The sequence below is a fragment of the Coffea eugenioides genome, chromosome 2, assembly GCF_003713205.1.
Source record: "Coffea eugenioides isolate CCC68of chromosome 2, Ceug_1.0, whole genome shotgun sequence".
NCBI lineage: Eukaryota > Viridiplantae > Streptophyta > Magnoliopsida > Gentianales > Rubiaceae > Coffea > Coffea eugenioides.
In genome coordinates this window covers 14,289,168-14,311,336 of record NC_040036.1, presented here as the reverse complement: position 1 = coordinate 14,311,336, position 22,169 = coordinate 14,289,168, and the positions used below count along the sequence as shown (strand labels likewise).

Sequence of the window (22,169 nt, the reverse complement as noted above, 5' to 3'; positions counted from 1 at the left end):
GAATCCAAAAAAAACGTCGATTGAACCGTAAATTTAAAATTTTTATTATTTTTATAAGTTATAATGTATTTTTATATTATATAATATAATTGTTATTCAACCTATAATTGAACCATTTAACCCACAATTGAACCGATGATTTAGTGATCCGATCATCTCTCCAAATTGAACTTCGGACTGGGTTTAATAACACTATATGATACGGACAACTACTTTCGCTGGAGGACTCTACGAAAGTGGCGGGTCAACGTTGGCAAAAACAAATGTTCACAGCTTTCGCAAGCACTGTCGCTGGGTGGTTGGAAACAGCTAACTCTAGTACTCGTTCTTTTATTATCCTAGGTGCTGCATTTTTGCCGGTTGTTGGATACAACCATCTCTAGTACTCGTTCCTTATCCATTCTTCACGGGCGTACAACTATCTAGAAGCTCCGGGAGGTAACAGATTCAGATGTACGATCTAGGGTGAAAGAAACCCTTGTGGCGGACATTGTGGTTAGTGTCTAACAAACAACGTCCACGTTTATCAGCTTCAAGAAAAAGTACAATTTGTCGGATTCCGAAAGTAGGAGTTTTGAGTCCATGAGATACATATGGATTCTAAATAGATAATTGGCCTTAATTTCATTTGGGCTAAATTGTATCTTACACCGCTCAACTTTCATCACTTTTCACTTTATATCTTAAACTTTAATTTTGGATATTTAGCATCCTAAATTTTCAAGTTTATCCAACTTAAATCCAATTAATGACTACGTTCTCAAAATTAATGAGATAATATCGGTGAAAATTAACGAAAATGCACTGTTCTGTTTTGATCGCAATCTCTTAATTTTTTGACCACTTTTAGTACACTATGATTGATTTGTAAAGTTTCAATTATTAATATCGTTAGCAAAATTCATTTACTACTATCGTTAGCAAAATTCATGAAATAAAAAATTGTGCAAATTAATGATAATGTATTATTTTATTTTTATTATGAATTTATAATATCTTAGCACCTTTTGACTACTTTCGGTACATTGTCATTGATTTATTGTATTCTTTGTGCCGTTAATTTTGTTAATGTTATTGTTCATTGGATTTAAATAGCACAAATTTAAGAATTTAGTGTGCAAAGGGCTCAAAATTAAGAATTTAAAATACAAAACGTTCAAAATTGAAATTTAGGATGTAAAGTGAAAATGTGATATCGAGGTGCAAAGCGGAGTTCGTCCATTTCATTTTGAGGCTAAGGAGTAAGGATGCATGATAAAACGTGAGTTTCATTTCAGTTTTGTCGAAAAAATATGTTTTTCATTTTCAAAAACTTGTATACAATTCACAAGGTGAGCGTTAATTGTAGACACCTTATAATAGACTCGACCTTTATCTTTCTTTTCAATGTAAACTTCGTTATGAGTGCAGGCAACAGAAATCCTATAGATAAATCCTTCCTTGTATGATCAAAGTAGAAAATTAAAATGAAATGGGTCTATAGCTCCTCGTCTCCAATTGAATACACAAAATGGAAAAGGACTATGGAAGCAATCTTTTGCTTTCAAGTGCTCAAATGGAAGAGATCTAAAATATATAAATTATACAAAACAGAATCTTTTGCTTTCAAGTGCTCAAATTAAAGTGTTTTGCTATGAAGTGGGAGGCCATCTCTTATTAGCCTTCAAGTCGTCATTTCAATTTCACCCTAAATACCGAAGAGCAATTCGACATATCAACTAGGAAAGGAAGGGGATCATACCCCACGTGTACGTGTACAATAACAAAGGGCCCTTGTTCATTACAAACAATTACGACAAAGACAAATTTCAATGTGACAAATAATAATGTTCAGACTCAATCAGTGTCCAATCACTTATCTAAAATTCCCAGCATGATCATTTCACACGTACAAGCATTTCGAACAAATCGTACAAATCATCAAGGGACGCAATTATGCAGCTTCCCTTTAAATCTGTACCTACCTTTCATATTTATATATAAATCTTCTCCATCAATAAATGCCTAAGCAATTTTTCTAAAAATTCTGGCCCTTGAGTTATTGTAAAGCTATTATCAGCACCACTGCATCAAACAGAGAGCATCCAGCTAGGCATCCGTGAAGTGTCTAGCACTGGCAGCCTCAGAAATGCAGGAAGTATCGAGGTGAGGAAGAGTGTATGGCCCTCTCAACAAAGCTGAAGTAATCCATCTGTTGGCAGCCTCTGTGAAATGAGGGCCATCCCAGTTGATATATACGGAAGGATCGGGGCAAACAGTTGTCGGTGGATCACCACACTGCACCTCTTTGTTGTAATTATAGGGGCCCCCATCTCCGCAACAAGCGGCAGTGGTTCTCCTAAACCCTGAAGAAACATATATATGGAATCCAAGGCCATAACTTTTAATCTGTTTCGTGGAATCCAAGGCAAAACCATTACTTTAATCTGTTTTGTGGAACCCAAGAGCGGTGGAGGTTCTTTTATCTACCCGAATATTCTAACCATATCGTATTAATCAAGAAAAAAAAAATAAAAAAAAATATACAATGATTGAGACTTACCATATTCTTCTGGGTTGCGGTAGAGCTGAAGGATAGCATTGTAGTAATCAGCATAAATGATGGCAGCAGTTGGATGGCGTTTTCTAGCCATATTCAACTTTGTTTGAAGTAGCTCGTTGTGATACTCAGCAAACTCATTTAACCAATTTATGCATCCAGTTGAAAGATCATAATTCCCCGTATTCGGACTCCCAAAATATGTGAGACTCACCGCTAAGCACCCATCTGGTACAAGTCCTGGAACCATCACTGCACCAACTCCAAGTTCAACCAATTCCTGTACAAATGGGGTAACCTAGTCAAAACTGTGCTAGTGAGAACAAATGTGAACTGCTTTAGACCATATATATATGATTCGCCAAACTTTCTACTATTTATCTCAATGATTTTTGCACAGATTCTTTCCACTCTGTTTTTTTTTTTTCAGCTTCAACTCTCCTAATAATTACTTCTACTTTTTCTGCCTTTGATTTGTCATAGTCTTACATTGACAGCTGAGACCGCGGCATCAGTAATTAGATGTGCAAGCAGCTTTCTCTCCGCCAGACTTGCTCCCTGAAATAAAGCATAGCGATAATCATTTCCTCCAAATGGTCCTAAAAGGACTAGTGAACTCTTCAGCTGCCCTCCACAATCTGCAAATGATTGAACATGAATTTACAGCGGATTGAGCATTAATTCTTCTATTTTTTTCAGTATGAACATAAACATTTTTTATTAGGGCATTCGAACATAATTTGATTCCAAAGACAATTTAAAAGTACATAGAAACGCATCGATGTAAGAAAATGATGACCACTAAGTTTTGAAATGTATATTTCAGCAAAGGGAAAATGACTCCAGAAGTCCTTCATATTTAATCAATTATCTATTTGATCCACCAACTTGTTAAAGTATCTGTTACTTCCCCCAACATATGTATATTCGATTCTAAATGTTTTATCCAAACCAAATCCAAGTATGGTAAGTGTCAGTTGGCCCGAGATTCGATTTCTTATAGAAGAAAACAATCAAATTTTTAAGCTGAGCCACACATTGGATACTTTTATAGGCAGTGATAGAGCTAGAACCCTGTGATGAGGTAGTGCAGCGGTTAATTTCAGCATAAATCATACTCTTAAATTTATATAAAAAATATATTATGTACTTTGATTTAAAAAGTCAAATCCCTTTTTCCCATTACAATGTCATTAATATTTAATTTGAAATAGGTCCAAAAATTTTGTTAAAGGTAATCAATAGAAAATCTTTTTTTTAGGGGGGGGGGGGGGGGGTTAAATATTGAATAAGGGGGGAATATATAAAACTTCAAAGGCTAATCTTTATAGAGAAAGATTTTTTTTTTTAATTTAAGGGGGAAATACAACAAAAAGAGAATATTTTCTGAAATTCAGGAGGTGTAAAAATGGTGCAAACTTAAAAGAACCACTAGAGTCATTTGCCCTCAGACAAGTAAGGGAAAATTAAGTCAATGAAGCATCAATTGGTATGATTTGGCTTCATTTCGTCAAATAAATCTTGACAGACATGAAAGAGGCATGTTCGTTATTCAGATAATCAAAAGCAAACCCATCCATGGTTGAATTTTCTAAAACCGTGTCTGTCAATCAGGAGGCCAAATTCTTTTAGCTAGGAATTCGACGAATTCGAGTGCTTTACTGTAGAAACTAGAATTTTCTCCGCACCTTAGCACGGTTTCTTTTCTTGTTTATTGTGAATTTATATAAATATGAAAATTAACAACAATCCTATATGTTCATTCATATTCACTTTAAAAAATTAATGTATTCTAAATGTTCAATTATTTACTAATTTTTAAAAATTTGTTCACATACTTTCACTATAAAATGATAGTATATATCAAATAATGTATTCCATATCAAAAACTTGGTAGATATTCTTTTTTTATGAATATTCTTTTAGATAATTTAAATTTTTATAATGACCATAAATCTAGAACTATATATTCACATTTAATTAAGTAGAAAAGATCCAACAATTCAGTTTTTTTATCAATAAATATTTAGTTTCCAACAATACTGATAAATCTGTCGGTATAACAGTTAATTCTCTTTTTTGTACTAAGTTAATTCAAAATTAAGGGAAAAGATGATGAACAAGTTGAATACTAATCAATGATATGGTGATGAAATGAAGTAATTTATGAAATATGTAAGATTTTAATAACAGTGATTTGAAAAAAGTTTTACTATAATTTTATATAATAATTTCATAGAAAGCATTAAGATAAGATTAGTTATTTTAAATATCATTAAGATAAGATTAGTTATTTTAAAATTAAAAATAATTTTTAAATATATAATAATATTCAATATGTGTAAAATCCAAATAACTCATAATTCATTAATTATCTTCAATTAAGCAGAGTGAGAAACAATTCTAATTAAAATAATTATTTTCACACACACACATGCACGTATACTTGTTCCAGGTGCCAGTCCGGCCCCACACGTAAATTGTTGGGTGTGAACTTGGAATGATGATAAATAGTCTTCTGAACCTTCCTCTAAAGTTGCTCGTATTTGTTGACTTCAAGAAATGCCACTTAATTAAAAGAGAATGCACAAATGCGGCATTACTCCAGTGACTAATACGTGATTAGGTTCTGCTTAGTTGTAAAATAATAGGATTGTACTACAATGCTGTCGTTTTCAAAAAGAAAAAAAAAATTACCAAACCAAGAAGGGAGACCAACGTATCGTCGATTAAATAATTAATGGGCCATTTGCAAAGATTTCTGGAAGTTTGACTAGTTACTGGCACTACAAATTCGGTACTGACACTCTAATCCTCTAAGTCGGAAGACGCAAAAAAGACAAAAAAAAAAAAGGTGCCAATGTCACTTGACAGCTCAGATAAAATCAATTCGGTGCCTTTTCTTTCTTTTTTTTTCTTTTTTTTACTATCATAAGGACTAATTCCACTTTGCACCTCTAAATTTACACCACTTTTTACTTTGTGTCATAAACTTCAATTTAGATAATTTGCACCTTAAATGCTCAATTTTAGACACTTCTTATCCTAAATTCTCAAGTTTGTCCATTTAAATTCAATCAATAATAACATTAACAAAATTAACAGAATAGAGATCTAAATCAATAATAATGTACTGAATGTGGTCAAAAGAAGTCAAGAGGTCGCAACTAGAACAAAATGATGTATTATCATTAATTTGCATTGTCTTTTATTTTGTTAATTTTGTTAACAATAATATTAGTGATCAGGATCACATACAAATTAATGATAATGCACTAAAAATGGTCAAAAGGAGTCAAGGAATTAATGATAATCGCATCTAAAACAAAACGCTATACTGTCATTAATTGCTTCATTCTTTATTTCATTAATTTTGTTAATACTGTCATTGATTGGATTTAAATGGGACAAATTTAAGAGTTTAAGATGCAAAGTATCAAAACTTGAGAGTTTATGATAGAAAGTGTCCAAAATTAAAATTTAAGATGCAAAGTGAAAAAAATAATACAAATTCAGAGGTACAAAATAGAGTTAGTCATCTTTCCGAATAATAGTTCCGCTAAAAGATTTTAAAGAAGTTATTCCACTGCCTACTACGGCTCCCTCTCGAGTTATCAAGTGAGAACTGAATCTATACTCTTCAGCAAGCCAGAAACAATATGCACTTGCAATATATACGCATATATGTGTGTGTGTCTCTTATCGCCAAAGAATAAAGTTGTATTTCTCCCCCTAAGTTTTTACATAATTAAAGCAGAAGCAAAATGCATTTCTAAAAATGTAGTCCTCTTTAGATGCCAAATAAATTCATTTTTGGTATGTAGTGATCCATTTGATGTGCATCCGTGGTCTCACCAACCAAGATTCATTCATGCAGAGGATAATGTCGTGATAATCAATGCAAACGTCTGCACCCTTATCTGTATTAACGTCTTGTCAAGTCCGCATGCTGATTGGGAACACGCAAAGTTTACGTAGTGAAATTCTCAATTCAGGACATCCGCTAAAATTCTTAATTAAAAAAAAAAATAATTTGTTACCACCTGCACCTCTTTATTTCATTCTTCTTTTATTTTTCTGATTTTAAGTCACTTGCATTTCCCACAAGGTTACTGATATTTTCGTTCCAATGTGGAGCAAAAATAACATACACATTACTACTGGAAATTTCGACTACAATAAATACGTGTAGTGGGAGGGCTACACATTCTTCAGGGCTAGTTCATTCATCTCCTCAGACCATATGATTAAGCTACATGAGTCCATTTACTCAACAACCTCAACAAGCAAAACCCCAAAAAAATAAAAAAAATAAAATTGTGCTTTATTTTCAGATAATTCAATAAGCCATAATCATGTGCATGAACACGCAAAACTGAGCATCAAATGGGTATCGAAAGCTACTGCACGGTATTGCGTATGTCAACTGTCAAGTAGAAAAAAGGCTTTTCTCATTTGTCAAAGACGGAAACTCTTAGAACCAAGGAAGATGACTATCCCAGCTCAACCTACCCCTATCAAAAGAATTTTGTGAGCGCATTTTACTGAAAAAGTTTACGTAATCCAACAAAAAAAAAAAATTTAAAAGAGAAAAAAAAAACAAAAATAGAGGTGGAGAAATCCTATTTGCTTTTTGTTGTTGTGGAGGGAGCTTGTAGGAAAACGAACTTACCTTTTTCGGGGCCACATATAGATGGCAACATGTGTTTGAACCAATCCAGCTGAACTCGCAGGGTATCATTAGTGACAGGATCAATTATTCCAATCTTATCATAAAAATCAGTGTCCAGAGCTCTTGCTCCTGCCACTGCAAAATTCACCCCAGCACGAACATCCATTGTCCTCTCTTTCGAAACTTCAGTATAAGGTGGTGGAATTGGAAGTCCAAATTGCTGAGCTGCAACATTCCAAAACAGCGTGTGAAAATGTACCATGGCCAGTAGTCATTCGACTAACCAAAATAAAAATATATATATATATATATATATATATATAGAACTTAAATATATAACAGTGCATGATTAACCTAAGAAATCAACGATGAGACGGCCATCGCAGCATCGGCCAGTTGGATGGTGGAAGTAAGTTTCTCCGTTGGGAAGGCGGCCCTGGTGTATAATTCTTGGGGCCGAGAGGGCAAGCAAGTTTCCATTATCCGTGAGGGAATCACCAAAGGCAAAAATGGATGTATAGCACCCTTCGGCTGATTGAGCAATGATTAATAAGATAGGAACAAAACACAGAAATGGATGATTGATCATTGTGAGAACAGAAAATAGTAGTAAATACAGAAACCTTTGGATTTAGCTTTCCACCCTTTTTTTTTTGGAAAGGAATTCGGGATCATTTGAGCAGTGCAATGTAGGTGTGTATATATATTGCGTGTTGGGTCATGCGTGAGGGCATATTGCTTATCCAATATTAGGTAAGAGGACTATGCCGCCCTTAAGCAGTCAAAAGAAAACCATGCATTGGTTCTTCTACCTTTTTAATACTTCACTTTTTCTCTTTAAGTTTCAAGTGGACGGGGCTGCTTGTTGGGTTGTTGGAAGCACAATAATTCCAATTAGTGTCTTAAAACTCAGCTCGCATCGTTCTGTCGGATGGATTGAACCATTGTCCAGTCTACTTTCGGTGCAAGCATGCCTCAAAACTCCAAGTCTTGTTTTGCTTTACAAAGGAAAATTTTTTACATTAAGGTCTGTTTGATTTGGTGTAAGATATTTTCCCTGAAAAATGTTTTCCAAAGAAAAGTTTTTAAAGAAAATAAATGCTTTCCTAGTAATTTTCCTGTGTTTGGTTGACTAGTTTGGCCTCCTAGGAATTTAAGTCCATTAGATCTCGAATATCCAACCCACAGCAGCATCTTGCGTCCTAACATACGTTTTGCTTCGTCATGCCTGCCATCCATTTTCTTTTCCCCTTGTCACCATAGCTGCAATAAACTCCTCCCAGTACCACCATCACCACCACTTCCTCCTTGCCAGTCCCAGCACCATCCCTACCGCATCCCCACGGCAAAAGAAAATTATCATTAATGGGGAAGTCTTATGAAACAACAAGAAGTTTTTCAAAAATACCAATTGCTGGCAAATGGTATTACAGAAATTAAGATTCATCAGATTAGTTCATCAATATTCAGAATTTGCTTGTAAGATGTAAAAGTCGCCCTTGATTGACAAAGCAAGAATTTGGGTGTTTAGAGAGAGATTGCTATGGGAAAATACCGATGCAGCTAGGGTCACCAAGGAATTATATGGGTAAAGATTGTGTGACAGATTTGAGTTCTTAACTATGGCCTTTGAAGGGTAGTGAACACGTCATTATCCTTTCTTTAAATTAAGTGGCGGAACGTGAGTAAAATAACTTCATTAGGGCGAGAAAGGAAGTTGTTTTACACCGTTCGTGTAAAATGTTTTCTGACAGAAAAGATTTTCCCATGCACTTATGCAACCAAGCATTGGAAATTCCAGAAAATATCTTTCGGAAAATATTTTCAGTCCAATCAGATAGACCCTAACACAATTCTCAATTACTTTTTTATATGTCACATACATCAAATCACTATTGAAAGAAACAAGAGATTTTGGAAGAAAAATCTGATTTGTAACTGTACAAGAGAGACCTATTTACAGGTAACTATTTATGAATCTAAACACTGCACATAATGTACCTAGCTCAACTATTGTACATATGAATCTAGACTTGTGGTAAAATGTACAATGAATCTAGACTATAATACAATGAATTTGGACTATAGTAATTATGGTAACAACTATAATAATTTTTGTTTTTTTACAAAAATTTCAAAAAATAGCAATTCAAATGAGACTAGTAAGCCATTTTTTTTGGCAAGGACTTGGGATTTAAGCAATGCTATGTGCCATTTATATAGCTATAGCAACATTTTGTAAAATGATTGTACTTCCCTTGAGCAGTTAACGTCTGTGACACAAAAATTGACAGGGTGTCGAAACCTGTGCAATAATAAAACCTGCTCAAACTAAAAGTGATTTTTGTAGATAGCGGTGAGCAGGGTCGAATCCACAGTGACTGGGAGTAATTATTTCTTTTCAAGTTCACAGTGACAAGGGGATGTTTTTATATCAGGGGTGACAATTTAAGCAATTCAACTAAAAGTAAAATAATAAAAATAAAATAGCCAACTAGAAATTAAATAACAATTTATTAAAATCAAATGAGGGATAATTAAGAATCTAGCCAAGAAATAACTTCAGCAATGACGCACCTAATTGATCATTGAAGCAAAGGCAATTCCAATTATTTATCAATAAATAGGTTATAACTACCAAACAAGCGATGGCAGTCAACCCCTCCTTACTGTGTCGGTGATCAAGGTACGCCCGTTAATCACTATTCTAATTGAGGAATAATCCTAGGTACGCCCGTAGAATTTAATTCCTCAATTGCCTTACGTATTAGAGGAGCCCTATTCTAACCAAATAACGCACTACCAGGGTTATTTCAGATTAGCCCGCATATCCCCCTGACACAAACCCAATCATGCCAGTTATCACTATTTTGAGACAATTAAACAATTACGGATTTAACGTCCCAATTGATAATAGATCATCAAATTAACTAATTATCCGGATCCAAGACAATCAATTAATTAAATAACCATAAACACTGGAATCAGGAAATATGCAAATACCAATAAATAAGAGAAAAAGATAAAATTAAATCGATCTCACAATTTCAGGCGAGCCAAAGCCTCCGTTGTTCCTTGACTAGACAAAGGAATTTAGTTCATCCCTTGTCTACTCCTACCGAAAAGAAAAGAAAAACAACTGAAGATGAAAGGAAAAGTCAAAGGCTACAAAGAATACCCAATTGCTTTCCTTTGCCTCCACATCCGCTGGAAACAAAGGCACAATAAGACGAAAAGAGGAAAAGTCAAAAAGGAAGAAGAACTCCCCAAGAAAGTCTCCATCGTCTGCTATCTATCCTTTTCTTCTTTTAATGCTTAATCTAATTCCTATCTAAGGCCTCTTTTGAGAAGCTCTGCGCGGCGGCTCTCCTTCCGCAGAGGAAGAAGAAGACTCAGCCCTTCGTTTCTTTCCTCCTTTTATTCTATCTTCTGTAAATTACCAAAAAGGACTTGTGTCTCCTTGTTCCAAAAATACCCCTGAAGACCTTTCATTTGAATTCTTTCCCGATGACTGTCAAATTGGCTTTGATTGTGATATTTTTGTTCTACTCCCTGGAATAAATGCAAAATACGAAAAGTGAGTAGAATCTAATAATTAATCCACATCGGGTCAGGTAATAGGAAAAATTAATAATAAAATAAATGATAAAATTGCAACCTATCAACCATGCATGTCTGTTCTATGAATATAGTTTAGTGTTTTGATTGTTTACTTTTGCATCCTGAAGTTTAACGTGAGTGAAGAAGGAACATTTGTAATCCGATGTTTGTAAGAGTTGGTACGTCCCAAATTCTGAAGAACCAGCTGTAAACTTTGTCCACCCTCATTGCATAACAAAGCTTGACCAAATTCAGTCCACCCACCCAAAGTTGTGAAACAAAGCTCTTATCTTTCTTCATTCTTTTTGTTTTTGTTTTTGTTTTTTTGGTTTTTCCAAAGAAAGACTTCAACAATCAATTGTAAGTAATACAGGCATCTTACAACTGAAAAAAAAATACACGCATACAATTGATGTGTTAATTTAATAAAGTGTACATTTGCTATTACTTTTATGATCTTTTGCATTTATTTTTGCACAACGTATGATCACTTGATCTTGTATAGCCCTTAGCGGGCAAAGTTATTTAAACTCACTACTAGTTTATGCAAATTCACTCAAGGTGCCTAAAAAAAAAGGGAAAATTCACTTGTTGGGTTTGATTTTATTGGAATTAAACATTTGAATTTGTGTCTGAAGAAGCACGGAACTTCCCTCGGACAGAGCTGAGCTGATGAGCTCGGCTTGCTGATGGAAAGAGCGCGTCCTAAGCCTGAAAGACAAACAAGAGAGTGAACTAACAGGGGCCCTGAGGTTGTCCCCGAGGGAACTCCGACGGTCAAGTTAGTTTTCCGGTGAGTGGGGTTCACGGGAAGTAGAACGGTCGGGAGTAATCGTCCAATAGTGAGCGTACCTTGCGCAGTCACTGTGCGTTACCATTTATACCTGCTTAGGAGCCCGACCTCCGTACGTTTCGGGACTTGCCCAGAATAGCCTCAATCCCGCTCTGAGGGGATAGGTCGGGATTGTTCTCTAGAGCCCCTTAGAGCCCTAGCGGCGGAGTGCTCGCGGGACAGTTCACATGGGCCCAGGGTCAAAGCCCAGCTCGGAGCTCCCTGGGCTGCCACGTGTACAGGCCCAGGACAGGGCCTCTGCACTAACCCCCTAGATTAGGTAGGGCTTCCAAGCAGACCTGATCTATTCCCTTGCCACGTGGGAGCCCATCATCGCACTGCTCTGCCGCGGTCACCTCCGGTACAATGCTGTCATTGGGAAGTGGCGTCCGCGTCCTTTCAGTTGTCGCGTCCCCTCGGTCTCCGTACCGCTCTTAAATGCGTTCACATGGGGCGGTTCAAATTCAAGCAACCGTTTCTCCCCATTCTTCCCCCTATAAATAGGGACTCCCAAACTCTCTCAAACTCTATTTGCCATTTTTCCTTCCTTCGTGCATTTTCAATTCTCCAGCAACAAGGCTTCCGGCTTCCAACACCCAGATTCCGGCGACTTCTCCATCCTTTTTTCCCTTCGATCATCAGTAAGTTCTTTCCCCTCCTCTTTAACATTTCCTCTTCTCCTTTAGCCACCTTCTGCATTTTATGTCGGATCATTCCGGCGTCACTTCCACAGCATCCCAGATTCCGGTCCGTCGTAGAGCCCCCAGAATCTTCATCTCCTCCTCGTCTTCATCTTCATCGTCTTCATTTTCATCTTCTCCTCCTCCTCCTTCTTCTTCCTCTGCTTCCAATCCCAATTTCCTCATTCCTGACTTGTTAGAACCCATCGACATCATGAGCTCTCCATCCGCCCATTCTCCTTCTGCCCGACTCCTGGAGGAGGTGGCCGAGCTCGATGCCCTCATCGAGCAGCAAGCCACTTCTATCCCCTCCCCCAAGACCCCACATGACTCCCCTGGCGGAGCCCAGGGGGGAGCTGGGGAGGACAGGGACTCCTCCGAGGGGACCCCTGCTTCCGAGCAGGGGGATGACTCTGAGTTTAACTACGGTCACCCCGATCGGGAGGAGGTCACCCTCTCACCCGGGGCGGTGGCCGAACTGGCCGCTTCTTTCTCCATCCCTCCGGCCTTCGAGCCGCAAGCCGCCGGACCCACCGATCGAGCCTGCCGACCTCCCCCGGGCTTTGTAGCCATTTACAAAGAGCAACTGGTCGCGGGGCTCCGACTCCCCATTCCTCCGGCCCTGGCCGAGATCCTGAGCTACTGGGGGCTCAGGATCACCCAGGTCCACCCTAACTCGATCAGGATCATCCTCGGATTCCTGATCTACTGTCAGATCTGCTCCATCCCCTACTATCTCTCTCTCTCTTTCGTGCTTCCTATGCCCTCATGGCTTCTCTCCCTGGGTGGTACTACTTCTCCCGCCGGTCCGCCAGCAATCGCGGCGGGAAGGGCACCCAGGATCTTCTCTACGGGGTCCCCTCTTCCGTAAAAAACTGGAAGGGGGACTTCTTTTTCATTAAAATCGCCCACTTTTCTCCCAATGCGTGGAAGGTTGGGTGGGTCGGGGACGACCACTGTCCAGAGGACCTGGACCCTGAGGCCTTCGGCCAGCTGCTGGACTCTGCGGTGAAGCTGTACGCAGCCAAATTCTCCACCGAGCAGATTTCCGCTACCGGGCTGTTGTCCGGGTCCCCTGGAAAAGTGGGGACGTTGTCCGGGTCCCCTGGAAAAGTGGCGTTCTCCCCCGCCGACCAAGAGACCTGTAATACTGCACATGTTCCTTTGTTATCTGTTGCTTCATCTTCCCTTCTGTTACTGACATTTTTACTGACCTGGCGGTGTTTTGCTGCAGTGAGGAAGCTCTCAAGGCTACTGGGCGCGCCCACCGAGCAGGTCGACCCTACCACGCAGCCGGAGACGGCGAAGAAGGCCCCGGAGGCCTCTGCGACACCTGGGGGCAGCTCGGCCCCCTAGAAGGAGGCCTCCCAGTCTCAGTCCCCCTCCAAGCAGGTCCCCGGCAAAAAGAAGGCGACGGGGCAGAAGAGGGGTCGAGAGGACGAGCCTGCCCAGCCCGGCAAGAAGCCGACGCAGACCTCAGCACAGCGCCCTTTCCAGCTGACGTCGGGGGGCCCTGTCCACTTGGGGGTTGGCGCTGCGGAGGAGCACGCGCGGGAGAGCGCTCCTCCGAGCTTGTGGCACTTCCGCCACGTGGCCCCTTGAAGCCGGGATAGGCCCCCATCATGCACGACCCCCTTCGCTTTTGCCCGTCCTGGGAGCTCTCCCTCAATGACCGAGTCCAGCTCCCCGAGGTGGCTCGCGAGTGGGTTGCGGGATCAGTCCTTCCACGTGACAGAAAGTGGATGGAACTGGCCAGCCCGTCCGAGCTCCAGGACGTGTACTGCACTGCCCAGGCCCAAGTAAGCCCCTTTTCCGCTTACGCCCCTTGGGTTTCTGTTCTTTCCCTTGACGAAGTGCTAATGTTTACTTTCCTCTCCCTAGGCCCATGCCGCCGGTGCCGTCCTGGTGAACCGCTTCTCCGAACTGTCTCCCGACCTAGAGAAAGTACAAAAGAAGAATCGGGAAGCCGAGTAGAAGCTTGTCCAGGGCCTTAAGGAGGCAGGATCCCTTAAGGCCAAACTGGGCAAGGCCGAGAAGGGGCTGGAGGAGGCCCAAGTCCAGCTCGCCGCCACCCGGTCCGAGCTGGACCAGGAGAAGAAGGGCGTGGCGAAGCTGAGGGAGGACCACACCATTGAGCTCTCAGGCACCGTCAGCCGGGAGCGCAAGAAGGCTGTTCGGGATTTCATCTCCTCCGAACGATTTGCCGAGGACGTGGCCCTCCTCAACCAGCCCATCTTCCAGGTCGGCGCCACGCGGGCCCTGAACCAGGTGAAGGGCCTAAACCCACCTGGCTTCAACTTGGCTGACTTTAAAGACTACAACCCCGCAGCTGGGGAGAAGCTGGACTGGCTCTTCGACGGGTACTGCAAAGGGCATGCCCTGAAGGACCTGGTGGGCAGGAGCGATGTGGGGACCGAGCTGGCGGAGCTTCCCCTGGAGGAGGAGGAGACTCCTGGCAGGGCTTCCGGGAAGGAGCCAGTGGCTTAGGGCAGCGGTCACTCCAGAAACCCTTTCCATCCTCTTATAAGGATGTGACCATGCCCCGCAGTTCATGATCTCCTCAGATCCTTTTTAACAGCCTTCTCCCCCCTCCTCTCAACATGTTTAAGGTGTACCTTCAGTTCCCACCTCTCAACATGCTTAAGGTGTACCTTCAGCTCCCACCTCAAGCAGGTCGTCAGCGAGAGGAAGGCATAGCTAGGTTTTCCTTTCCTTGTATAGCTCGGTAGGCTTTGTAATAGATAGGGTCTGAATGTATATATGAGATGAAGTTTGAATGAAACTATCTGATTTGTCTTTCAATTCCCTGTTAACGGCGAACTCTAATGACCGAAAAGGAACACCAACCTCCCTGGTAGAGCATCAAATAGATCCACCACGGCCGCGTGCCGACCTCTTGGGTCGAGCATCTATCGCCCTTTAAGCTAACGACTAAGCTGTCAGGGACACCAAACCATCAAACCATCAGGCTGATCCTGCAGTCGAATTCCAAATAATCGGAGTGACGCGCCGACCTCCTGGGCCGAACACAAAACCTCTAGGCTTCAAGCTACGCCGACCTCTTGGGTCGAACGTCAAACCTGATCTACTGAAGCGGCGTGCCGGACTCTTGGGTCGAGCATCGAGCCCTAAGGTTTTTGAGCTGCGCCGACCTCCTGGGTCGAGCGGCAGAATCTAAGGGTTTATGCCCTGCCGACCTCTTGGGTCGGGCATCAATTCTCAGACTTTGAGGGCTTTCCGTCGATTCATTATTTCGATTTGTCCCCTTGCCACCGACCTCCCGGGTCGAGCGTCAAAATCCTGAAGATAATCATGCCGACCTCTTGGGTCGAGCCCCAACTTTAAAGGCAGTCAGTTCATTATCTCCGTCAATTCATTATCTCGGTCATATCACCCCCGAGCCCCCCACTAGGACACTTAGGATTATCTGAGTGTGCTAGTGCAGAAGTGAGAAGTTTAATAATAACGAGAAGGGACTTAAAACTTGGAAAGCCAACATTTATTCAATGATGAACTTGTACGAGGATTCCAAAAAATACAGTAAAATACCCTGGACTAGCTTATCCTACGAACAACCGCAAATTTGAGAAGTGCCAAGTGCGGGGTACCTCTGCTCCGTCTAATCTCGTAAGCCTACAGTACCCAGTCCGGCTTGTCTCTAAGACCTTATATGGCCCCTCCCAGTTCGGGTCAAGCTTGTTGGAGCTATGAGCTCGGCTGACTGAGTTCTTTCTTAGGACGAGATCTCCTGGCTGGTACTGCGTACTCCTCACCCTTGCGTTGTGGTAGCGGGTGAGCTGGCTTTTATACTTAGCCATTCGTATCGCCGCTTCCTCACGCTTGGCCTCCAGCAGGTCCAAGTTGCACTTCAGCTCCTCCTTATTGGCTGTCGCAACGAAGTTTTGTGTCCGAAGCGAGGGGAGGCCGATCCCTGCGGGCACCACCGCCTCCGTCCCATAGGTCAGGGAAAACGGAGTCTCTTGGGTGGCTGTCCTCGGCGTAGTGCGGTAAGCCCAGAGGACGCTAGGGAGTTCATCTAGCCAGTTAGATTGGGCTAGTTCCAACCTAGTCTTTAGCCCCTGCAGAATGGTTCGGTTAACATTCTCCACCTGACCGTTGGCCTGGGGGTACCCGACCGAGGTGAAGTTTTGGCTGATCCCGAGCTCAGCGCACCAGCTTTTGAAGGGATTTTCACCAAACTGTCGCCTGTTATCGGATATCAAGACATGCGGAATCCCGAAACGGCAGACTATGTTCTTCCAGAAAAACTTCTGAATCGCCCTTCCGGAGATCGAGGCCAGGGGTTCGGCCTCCATCCACTTTGTGAAGTAGTCGATGGCCACCACGAGGTGTTCGTACCTTCCAGGAGCTCGGGGGAATGGACCCAGAAGGTCAATCCCCCACTGGGCAAAGGGCCAAGGACTATGGATGGGGACCATCTCTTGAGTGGGTTGATGGCGCAGCGGGGCGTGCACCTGGCAAGCTCGGCATTTCTGAACAAGGGCTGCGGCATCCCGAAACACCGAGGGCCAGTAGTAGCCTAGAAGCAGGCATTTTTTGGCCAACACTCGGGACCCTACGTGTGCCGCACACAGGCCTTCGTGCACTTCTCGGAGGACACAGTCGCCCTCATCGGGGGTTACGCACTTTGCCAGGGAGACAAATACGACCTCTGGTAGAGGGTGTTCCCAGCGTAGGGGTATTTAGCAGCTCGGAGTTAGAGTCGGCGAGCCTCGGTTTTATCCTTGGGGAGGACATCCGAGCTGAGGAAGTCCATAAGAGGAGTCATCCAAGTGGCCGGGCTGTCTATGGCCAAGACCCGTACCGGGTCAATGTTTTTTTGTTTGACCACCTCCACCAAAACTTCCATGCTCAGATGGGCGAACGAGGAGGACGCCAGCTTTGATAGGGCATCCGCCAGCTTGTTCTGCGACATTGGCACCCGCTCAATCTCGAAGATGTCGAACAGTTTTATCGCCTCCTGCACTTTGGCCAAATACTTCCTCATGACATCCTCCTTGGCCTCGTACTCCCCGCGGACTTGGTAAACTACAAGCTGAGAGTCACTCCGGATCCTGATCGCGGTTACACCCATCTAGTGGGCTATCCGCAATCCCGTCAATAGGGTCTCGTACTCAGCCTCGTTGTTGGATGCCGGGAAGTCAAACCTAAGTGCGTAGGTCAGCTCCTCCCCGGTGGGCGAGGTGAGTAGCAGGCCGGCTCCGCTTCCTTCCTTACTTGAAGCCCCGTCAACAAATAGTACCCACGGCTCTTCCGGCCGCGCCGCCTCGGGCTTAGAGCTCGGCTCAGACACGGGTAAACTGGTTCCCTCGGCGAGGAAGTCTGCTAGGGCCTGGGCTTTGATAGAGGTGCGAGGCTGATAGCCGATGTCGTGCTCGGCCAGCTCGACGGCCCATTTGGTCATTCTGCCCGAGACTTCAGGTTTCGTGAGTATCTGCCGCAGGGGTTGGTCCGTCAGGACGGTGATGCTGTGGGCCTGGAAGTAAGGTCGAAGCTTCCAGGCGGCGTGCACCAAAGCGAGGACCAACTTTTCCGTCGGTGTGTACCGCGTCTCCGGCCCTTGTAAGACTCGGCTAACGTAGTATATCGGCCTTTGGACCCCCTCGTCCTCCCGCACCAAAACCGCGCTAACAGTCTCGTTGCAGGCAGACAAGTATAGGAACAGAGTCTCCCCCTGCTCTGGGGCAGTCAAAGCAGGCAGCTCGGCCAAGTATGCTTTCAGGTCGGTGAAGGCTTTCTGGCATTCCTCTGTCCATTGAAAGTCATTTGGCGCTTTCAGGATTCGGAAGAAGGGTAGCCCCCTCACCGCGGAGCGTGAGAGGAATCTATTCAGGGCGGCCATCCTTCCCGCGAGCCGTTAGACCTCCTTGACGCTCTTCGGGGGGGCCATGTCTATGATGGCCTAGAACTTGTCCGGATTGACCCGGATCCCTTCCCGGGAGACCAGGAAGCCCAGAAACTTTCCCGACCTAACCTCGAAAGTACACTTCTTTGGGTTCAGCCGCATCCGGCTTTCCCGCAGAATGTTCAAGATTTCCCTCAGGTCGGGAACGAGCTGCTGATTAGTTCGGCTCTTGACGATCATATCGTCCACGTAGACCTCCATATTCCTGTCGATCTGATTCTGGAACAGCTTGTTGACCAGACGTTGGTAGGTAGCTCCGGCGTTCTTCAGTCCGAACGGCATGGTCCGGTAGCAGTAAGTTCCTTCCTCGGTGATGAAGGAAGTCTTTTCCCGATCCTCCTCGGCCATCTCTATCTGGTGGTATCCCTTGAAAGAATCCAGGAAACACAAAACGTCAAAACCAACAGTAGCATCTACTAACCTGTCAATCCTCGGCAAGGGGAAGCAGTCCTTCGGGCAGGCTTTATTTAGATCTGTAAAGTCCACGCACATCCTCCAGGACTGGTCCTCCTTCTTCACCAGGACAGGGTTGGCTAGCCAGGTCGGGTAGTAGACCTCCAGGATGATTTTGGATTCCAGCAGCTTACCGACCTCCTTCCTGATCACTTCATTCCTCTCTGGAGCGAAGTTCCTCTTCTTCTGCTTCACTGGCTTGAAGCGGGGATCTATGTTGAGGTGGTGGACAGTTAGGTCAGTCGGAATCCCAGGCATGTCCTCTACTGTCCACGCGTCGACCTGGGCGTACTCCCTTAGTAGAGCCTTCAAGTCATTCTTCTCTTTGGGGGGTTGCGACGCACCGACGCGGAGGACTCGGTCAGGCCTGTCCTCTCTCAGCGGGAACTCCTCAATCTCGTCCTAGGTGCCCGATTGCTGGGCCTCCTCCCCTGGGATGTAAGACTCCAAGCTGGTCGTCTGGGCGACCACCTGCTCATGTCCCCGGAGCACGGCCAGGTAGCAAGCTCGGGCCACCTCTGGGTCTCCATGCACCTCAGCTATTCCCCCGGGGTGGAGAATTTGACGCTGAGATGGAGAGACGACGGGATAACTCGGAGGGCGTTCAGGGCGGGCCGTCCCAAGAACACGTTGTACGGGGATGGTTGCTTGACCACCACGAAATTGACGGGGATGGTCCGGCACTTGGGCGCCAGCCCTACCGTAACCATCAGGGTGATCATCCCCTCCGGAGTGATGGGCGGTGCAGTAAAGCCCACCAGGGGTGTCCGAACAGGGGTAAGCTGTCCGTCCTCCAAACCGAGCTCCTCGAACACCCGGTAGAACAGGATGTCCACCGCGCTCCCCTGGTCGACGTACACCTTCTTCACCCGATAATTATTGGTCACGACGTCTATCACGATAGCCTCGTGGTTACCAGACGCCAGGGGAACCGCGTCTCTCGGTCCGAAGGTGATCTCCTCGTCCATGCGCAGACGTTTCAGGGAGTCATCCCCCTCGGGGGGAGGTCGCCGGTTCTTCCTGGCTGCATGGCTGTCCCCCCTGTAGGGCCCCCAGCGATGGTGTTTATCACCCCCACCAGGTTCTGGGTGTCCGGGTCGGGATAGTCGGCCCGGGGCAAGTCACGGCGCTCAGGGCGGTCGCTGCGCTGGGCCTCCCCGCGGTCACCGCGGTAGGCGCGTCCTGACCCCTGGCCCGGTCGACCTTGCTGCACGAATCGCCCCAAGAAGTCGCGCTGGATCAGATCCTCTATCTCCTTTTGCAGGGCCCAGCACCCCTCCGTATCATGCCCAACGTCACGGTGGAAGGCACAGTACCGGTCCTGGTTCCTCTTGTTCCGGGGTGTCCCCATCTTATGTGGTGGTTCACCTAGGCCCTCTGCCTCCATAACGGCCAGAACTTGGACTCTGGGCCGAGTTAGGGGGGTGTAGCCTTTTGCTGGAAGCGGCGGCTGAACGGGGGCTTTATCCTTTGAGAGCCGGTCGAAAACATTCTTCTTGGCCGGGCCGTCCTTATGCTCGAGCGGGTTCACCCGTCCTCTGCGATCTCCGAGCTCCCTATCTGATTCTCTCTTCAGGCGACCAGCCTCTTCCGCATTAGCGGCCGCGTGCGCCCTGGTCAAGAGTTATTCCAGGTTACCGGGGGGCTTCTCGGCGAGTTTGTAGAAGAGCTCTTCCACCCTAAGCCCATTCATTAAGGCGGACATGACCACCTTCTCGTCTTTGTCCCTGATTTGCAAGCTCTCCGTGTTGAAGCGGGTCATGAAACTCCTCAGGGACTCGTCCGATTTCTGCTTGATGGCCATCAGATGAGTCCCGTTTTTAGAGTAAGTTTTCGAGGAGACGAACTGCGCGGCGAACTGTTTGGCTAGCTCGGCGAAACTCCGGGTGGACCCCGGCGTTAGGCCCTGAAACCAGAGCCGGGCCTTCCCTTTCAGAAACATGGGGAAGGTCTTGCAACGGAATGCATCCGCGGCGGTTTGCAGACGCATGTGTGTCAGGAAGACCGAGAGGTGGTCTTCCGGGTCGGTCGAGCAGTCGTACAGTTCGATGTTCGGGATTTAGAATCTCCGCGACAATGGGTAATCTTCTATTTCTCAGGTGAAGGGCGAGGCTGTATAGTTGTCCTCGTACAGCCGCGGCCGCTGGATCTGCTCAAGCTCGTCCCGGACAGGCGGCCACTGGGGAGGGTCTCGCGGCCGGCTCTTGATAGATCGGGCGGGAGAGCGCTCAGACTCGTTCCGCGCGAGTTTCCACGAGGAGGGATTCCTCCGTCGGCCCCCCGCGGTCCGATCGCGAGAATATCTCTCGCTGTCACCGACCACCGAGGCCCGCGGCCGAGGGGGAGTCCGTTGCCGTTTCCTCTTGGGGGGCTGGTCCCGGGACTCATCCTCCGAGGGAACGGGAGGCGATTCCCTCTCCTTTCCCTTCGCCTTGGAGGTTTGTGCGCCCCCCGCTTCACCCCTCTCCTTTGCCTGTCGGAATATATCCTCCAGCATGGGAAGGTTCTCCGTTACGAACTGAAAGATCTGCTGTCTCCGTTCCCCTGAAAAGGCCGAGCCCCCAGCGCCCCGTGCCACCTCGGTCTCCGCTCGCCGGGTCCTGGATCGGTGTTCTCAACGGTTCGCTTAGAACGTGTTCTCGCTATCAACACAACTACTTGTACCTTTCTTCGATTCTCACAGACGGCACCAACTGAAGAAGCACGGAACTTCCCCGGACCAAGCTGAGCTGATGAGCTCGGCTTGCTGATGGAAAGAGCGCGTCCTAAGCCTGAAAGACAAACAAGAGAGTGAACTAACAGGGGCCCTGAGGTTGTCCCCGAGGGCACTCCGACGGTCAAGTTAGTTTTCCGGTGAGTGGGGTTCGCGGGAAGTAGAACGGTCGGGAGTAATCGTCCAATAGTGAGTGTACCTTGCGCAGTCACTGTGCGTTACCATTTATACCTGCTTAGGAGCCCGACCTCCGTACGTTTCGGGACTTGCCCAGAATAGCCTCAATCCCGCTCTAAGGGGAGAACAATCCCGACCTATGCGGGATTGTTCTCTGGAGCCCCTTAGAGCCCTAGCGGCGGAGTGCTCGCGGGACAGTTCACATGGGCCCAGGGTCTAAGCCCAGCTCGGAGCTCCCTGGGCTGCCACGTGTACAGGCCCAAGACGGGGCCTCTGCAGTGTCTTTACTTGAGGAATAGCAATACATTTCCTAGCTATGATCCATGTTAAACATTTGAATTTTAATCTATATTGTCGTGCGCAATAATGCGTGTCAAATTTTGTGAAAGTTGCCCGGAGACCATAATCCATGTTGGACACGTCGTCTCTTAACACCCATTTGCAACTAATTGATGTAACTCGACATTGATGAGATTTGGAAACTGAATTGTGGACTTGATTGAAGTTTCTGCAGTTGAAGTAGGTGAACGACGGCTAAAATCCTCCAAGTTTGTGCCGTTGGGTTTGAAAAAGCTAG

The 22,169-nt window shown here is 45.2% G+C and overlaps 1 protein-coding gene across 1 annotated transcript; it reads right to left on the bottom strand.

The window, feature by feature from the left end:
• Positions 1–1,755: 1,755 nt before the first annotated feature.
• LOC113762755 (GDSL esterase/lipase At1g28600-like) lies at positions 1,756–7,887 on the bottom strand. The gene is made up of 5 exons (XM_027306337.1): positions 7,566–7,887; positions 7,212–7,436; positions 3,029–3,177; positions 2,543–2,819; positions 1,756–2,345 (listed from the first exon to the last, which is right to left on the bottom strand). Exons 1-5 carry the CDS (start codon positions 7,798–7,800, stop codon positions 2,089–2,091), a joined length of 1,143 nt encoding a protein of 380 aa, XP_027162138.1. The 5' UTR covers positions 7,801–7,887; the 3' UTR covers positions 1,756–2,088.
• Between the last annotated feature and the right edge of the window lie 14,282 nt (positions 7,888–22,169).